General features: G+C 41.3%; 1 protein-coding gene across 1 annotated transcript in view; it reads right to left on the bottom strand.

The window, feature by feature from the left end:
- Positions 1-6,000, bottom strand: part of LOC111973483 (cadherin-20-like) — a 44,774-nt gene that overhangs the window by 15,463 nt on the left and 23,311 nt on the right. Inside the window, exons 8-9 of the mRNA XM_024000870.2 lie at positions 5,149-5,289; positions 4,152-4,157 (exon numbers count right to left, since the gene is read on the bottom strand). Coding sequence (XP_023856638.1) covers positions 4,152-4,157; positions 5,149-5,289 — 147 coding nt within the window. The remainder of the gene's footprint in view (positions 1-4,151; positions 4,158-5,148; positions 5,290-6,000) is intronic.

Below are 6,000 nucleotides of genomic sequence, written 5' to 3'. Positions count from 1 at the left end.
ACTCAATGCAGCTTGGGTGGACCTACCCACTTTGCGCGCTCAGTCTACTTGCGCCTAGACGTTTCCACTTCACAAATAAACAGCACATACACTTAGGCAGCTCTAGCAGGCAGAAATCTGACGAACTGCCACGTTGAAAGTCACTGAGCTCTTCATTAAGGTAATTCTACTGCCAATGTTTGTAAACTTACAGGACTGTGTGCTCAATTTTACACACCTGTCAGCAACGGGTGTGGCTGAAAATAGCCGAATCCACTAATTTGAAGGGTGTCCACAATCATCTATATATATATATATATAATATATATATATATATAATATATATATATATATATATATAATATATATATATATATATATATATATATATATATATATATATAATATAGTGTATTCTACGCCCCGAGTGGCACAGCAGTCTAAGGCACTGCATTTCAGTGCAAGAGGTGTCACTAGAGTCCCTGGTTCGAATCCAGGCTGTATCACATTCGGCCGTGATTGGGAGTCCCATAATGGCGGCGCACAATTGACCAGTGTCGTCCCGGTTTTATCAGGGTAGGCCGTCATTGTAATAAGAAATAGTTCTTAACTGACAAGCCTAGTTAAATAAAAAAATATAGACACACATATATAGATATATTATATATATACTACAATCTTATATACAGTGGGAGAGAAAGAAGTATTTGATACAACTGCCGATTTGCAGGTTTTCCTACTTACAAAGCATGTAGAGGTCTGTAATTTTTATCATAGGTACACTTCAAACTATGGAGAGAACGGAATCTGAAAAACAAAAATCCACGAAAATCACATTGTATTCATTTTTAAGTATATTAATTTGCATTTTATTGCATGACATAAGTATTTGTACATCAGAAAAGCAAAACTTAATATTTGTACAGAAACTTTGTTTGCAATTACAGAGATCATACGTTTCCTGTAGTTCGCTGACTAGGTTTCGCACACACTGCAGCAGGGATTTTGCGGCCCACTCTCCCTACAGATCTTTCCAGATCCTTCAGGTTCGGGGCTGTCGCCTGGGCAATACGGACTTTCAGCTCCCTCCAAAGATTTTCTTATGGTTCAGGTCTGGAGACTGGCTAGGCCACTCCAGGACCTTGAGATGCTTCTTACGGAGCCACTCCTTAGTTGCCATGGCTGTGTGTTTCGTGTCGTTGTCATGCTGGAAGCACCAGCCACGACCCATCTTCAATGCTCTTACTGGAGGGAAGGAGCGTTGTTGGCCAAGATCTCGCAGATACATGGCCCCATCCATCCTCCCCTCAATACGTGCAGTCGTCCTGTCCCCTTGCAGAAAAGCATCTCCAAAGAATGATGTTTCCACCTCCATGCTTCACGGTTGGGATGGTGTTCTTGGGTGTTGTACTCATACTTCTTCTTCCTCCAAACACGGCGAGTGGAGTTAGACCAAAAAGCTCTATTTTTGCTCCATCAGACCACATGACCTTCTCCCATTCCTCCTCTGGATCATCCAGATGGTCATTGGCAACTTCAGACAGGCTGGACATGCACTGGCTTAAGCACAGGGGACCCTTGCGTGCGCTGCAGATTTTAATCCATGACGGCGTAGTGTGTTACAATGGTTTTCTTGAGACTGTGTCCCAGCTCTCTTCAGGTCATTGACCAGGTCCTGCCGTGTAGTTCTGGGCTGATCCTCACTTCCTCATTGATCATTGATGCCCCACGAGGTGAAATCTTGCATGGAGCCCCAGACCGAGGGTGATTGACCGTCATCTTGAACTTCTTCCATTTTCTAATAATGCGCCAACAGTGTTTCCTTCCACCAAGCTGCTTGCCTATTGTCCTGTAGCCCATCCCAGCCTTGTGCAGGTCTACAATTTTATCCCTGATGTTCTTACACAGCTCCTCTGGTCTTGGCCATTGTGGAGAGGTTGGAATCTGTTTGATTGAGTGTGTGGACAGGTGTCTTTTATACAGGTAACGAGTTCAAACAGGTGCAGTTAATACAGGTAATGAGTGGAGAACAGGAGGGCTTCTTAAAGAAAAACTAACAGGTCTGTGAGAGCCGGAATTCTTACTGGTTGGTAGTGATCAAATACTTAGTCATGCCAATTAAAATGCAAATTAATTATTAAAATCAACAAGTGATTTTCTGGATTTTGTTTTAGATTTCGTCGTCTCTCACAGTTGAAGTGTACCTATGATAAAAATTACAGACCTCTACATGCTTTGTAAGTAGGAAAACCTGCAAAATCGGCAGTGTATCAAATACTTGTTCTCCCCACTGTATGTTTGTCATATTTCTGCTGTTGGGAAGAGAATAGGATTTTATGATATATGTTGGTAGGACAAGTCTATGTATATTAGTGCAAATGGCAGGGATTTATGTTTACTATAGGTTAATGAGGCAATACAAATGTCAAAGGGCATTTAGGTGACTAAAATGGCACATGTTTCTTTTCTTCATTTTGACAAGAGACTAAAACATTGTTTCGAATGACAAAAATATGATTTCATGATATTTAAGTCAAAAAGACTAAGACTAGACTAAATAAGAAATTAAAAAAGACTTGCAAAATGAACACTCCAGCGAATCCTGCTGAGCAGTCAACTCTGCCTTCTTTCCTCTTCTTTTATCGTACCTCCACTTACAGTACACTGGGCCTGGGGTGCATTAGGTCTCTCAGAATAAGATTACAATTCAGTTATTCTCCATTATACCAATGGCCATTTGCATGCCTTAATCAGCTTTGAAATTGGCAATGGAAATGCAATTAGCAGGCAGTAACTACTTTCTCAGGTTTCATCAAACGATCAATCACTCAATAGCTTGACTTTGGCACTGCCTGGCTGAGGGTAAATGGTTCTGTGCTGCCTCTCGGTGTGTTTGTGTGTGTGTGTAGACCCCAGTAAAAATGATCTCTCTCTCCATCTCACCCTGTGGCCTTACTAGTTACAACGCAGCCCTCCCAGCACGCTTGCTGTAGACTCAGAAGGCACTCGTTCCCATTCCTCTTCTCTCTAATTTGGTCTCCCCTCACTCATTTTCTTTCTCCCTCACCCATTGTTCTCTCATTGTCTCTATCATAGAGATGTATAGAGAATTCTGGTGCCCAAAAGCCAGTTTTAGCATGGGCAGCGCTATTGAGGACTTTCACCACTTTTAAGTAGTCAACTGGGTGGGACTTCCTATGGGTTAACTTCTTATGGCTGAAGGGGCAGTATTGAGTAGCTTGGATGAAAGGTGCCCATATCAAACGGTCTGCTCCTCAGTCATAGTTCCTAATATTTGCATATTATTATTAGTATTGGATGGAAAACACTCTAGAGTTTCTAAAACTGTTTGAATTATGTCTGTGAGAATAACAGAACTCATATTGGCAGGCAAAATCCTGAGTCGAAATCAAAACAGGAAGTCAGAAATCTGAGCCTGTGTGTATTCACCAGAGTCCCTAAAGAAATCCAATTGAGCTATTAATGATGTTGCACTGCCTTGGGGTTCCACTAGATGTCAGCAATCAACAGAACTAAGTCTGATGACTCTAATGTGAAGGGTGGTCGAATTAGACAGAATTTAGTATCAGGTCCCATGAGGTGACCATGCATTCCCCACGCGCGTTCACGTGAGAGGCAGCTGTGTTCCACCTCTCAATTGAAGTCGTTATAGTTCTCCGGTTGGAACGTTATTCAAGATGTATGTTAACTACATTCTAAAGATTGATTCAATACATCGTTTMCCATGTTTCTACTGACTGTAACGGAAAGTTTGGACATTTCATCACGTTATAGTGGTCGTGCTTTGAGACTTTGGTTAGGGTTTTGGTAAACAATTCGAAAGTAGCTAATTTGACATAAATAACGGACATGAACGAACAAATCAAGCATTTATTGTGGACCTGGGACTCATAGGACTACATTCTGATGAATTCCTCAAAGGTAAGGAAACATTTATCATGTATTTTCTGTTTCTGTTTCTGTTGAGTCCAACATGGTGGCTAATTTGGCTAATCACCTGAGTGCCGTCTCAGAWTATTGCATGGTTTATATTTCCGTAAAGTTTTTTTGAAATCTGATATAGCGGTTGCATTAAGGAGAGGTATATCTATAATTCAATGTGTATAACTTGTATTATCATCTATATGTATGATGAGTATTTATGTTGAAACGATGGGCTATGAAAAGTCACTTGATCATTTTGCATTTAGTCAATCTAGTCGCCTCAATGTAAACTCAGATTTTTGATATAAATATGAATTTAATCAAACAAAACATGCATGTATTGTGTAACATGAAGTCCTATGAGTGTCATCTGATGAGAAATAATCGAAGGTTAGTGATTAATTTTATCTCTATTCTGGTTTTTTTGAAGCTATATTTAGCTGGGATAAACGGCTATGCTTATTGTGGTTTTGTGGTGACCTAACATAATCGTTTGTAGTGCTTTCGCTGAAAAGCCTATTTGAAATCGGACACTTTGTGGGATTAACAACAAGATTACCTTTAAAATGATATAAAACACATGAATGTCTGAGGAATATTTTAATTATGAGATTTCTGGTTTTTGAATTTGGCGCCCTGCACTTGGACTGGCTGTTGTCATATCGGTCCCGTTACCGGGACTGCAGCCATAAGAAGTTTTAAGGAAGGATCACATAATTCCATCCAGGTCATGAGGAGGGATCAGCCAATGAATTATCCGTGTGAGAAAACATTCCAGAACTGCAGATGGCAGTAACCTTGGCTTTATACTTGTTCAAATAACACACTCCAGGTGGCAGCATGCACAACTTCAGTTTGTTTACCAACTCATAGAAGTAGTAGAAAAATAAAATTGACTCGTTCAAAATAGAGATGTCCTGTGCACTCACAGACGCCATAGTGGGAAAGATACAACATTCTGGTTTATTCAATTAAGTAATTAATTAAAAGTAGRTCCCCTCGTTAGTGTGCGTTCCAAACAAACACAAACAAAACAAGATGACAGAAGGTGACTCTCCTGGGTTCTGAATACCAGCTGTTGTGTACAGGTCTGATTTTAAATGATCACACAATGTAATATGGTGATGTCATTCAAAACAAACCAGATGTGTGTATGTACTGTATGTGTGTGTGGCCTCATCCCAAATGGCACCATATTCACTATGCAGTGCACTTTCTTTGGACTTACTCATCTCCATGGCCAGGACGGTGATGTTATGCCAGGAGAACTCCTCTCTGTCCAACGGAAGCACTGCCATCAATGCCCCGGAAGTGATGTCAATGTAGAAGTATTTCCCCAGGTCAGTGTTCCTCTCTATGGAATACCTGGTGAAGGAGGGAAACAAGGGTAACCAATGTTGAGTAACACTCATCTGGTATTTATGTACATATCTTTATCTATTGCTGAGCTTAGGGTGTGTGTGTGTGTGTGTGAGCATACACGAGTGCAGATTAATACACGTATGTGTTAGCGTGATAAGGTGTTGTGGCAAAGGTTGGAGGTATGACAAACTCCCTCAAACCGTCCCAGTTGTGATAAGGTCTAATCAGAGATATCTCTGCCCTCCAAATTAAGCTAGAGACACACAGTCCTGCAGTACAGAGCTGGGGTGGGTGTGTGCCTGTGCGGGGATTGGCTGTGCTGCACAGCCTGACTCATCTCCTGCCACAACATCGCTTTCCAAAAGCACTCCTCAGAGAACTCCACGCAACAATGAGTAGACAGACAGAAACTCAGAGAAGAAGCCAGCTGAATAGAGAGGGGAGCACTACTTCAGGACACAGTTTAAGCCCATATTCATAGTTTCTCAAAGAAGGAGTGCTGATCTAGGATCAGTTTAGCCTTTTATATAAAAATGAATAACGTTACAAGGACAGGGGGGTCTGATCCTACTCTGAGACCAGAGGAGGCTGGTGGAAGGAGCTATAGGAGGACGGGCTCATTGTAAAGGCTGTTATGCCGTTCTATTGATTCCATTAAAGGTCATAAAAATGTGTCTGTCCTCCTATAGCTCCTCTCACCAGCCACCTCTGTCT

Source organism: Salvelinus sp. IW2-2015, linkage group LG14 (assembly GCF_002910315.2).
Source record: "Salvelinus sp. IW2-2015 linkage group LG14, ASM291031v2, whole genome shotgun sequence".
Classification (NCBI taxonomy): domain Eukaryota; kingdom Metazoa; phylum Chordata; class Actinopteri; order Salmoniformes; family Salmonidae; genus Salvelinus; species Salvelinus sp. IW2-2015.
The sequence above is the reverse complement of the archived record's forward strand: the minus strand, read 5'-3'. Positions and strand labels throughout refer to the sequence as shown.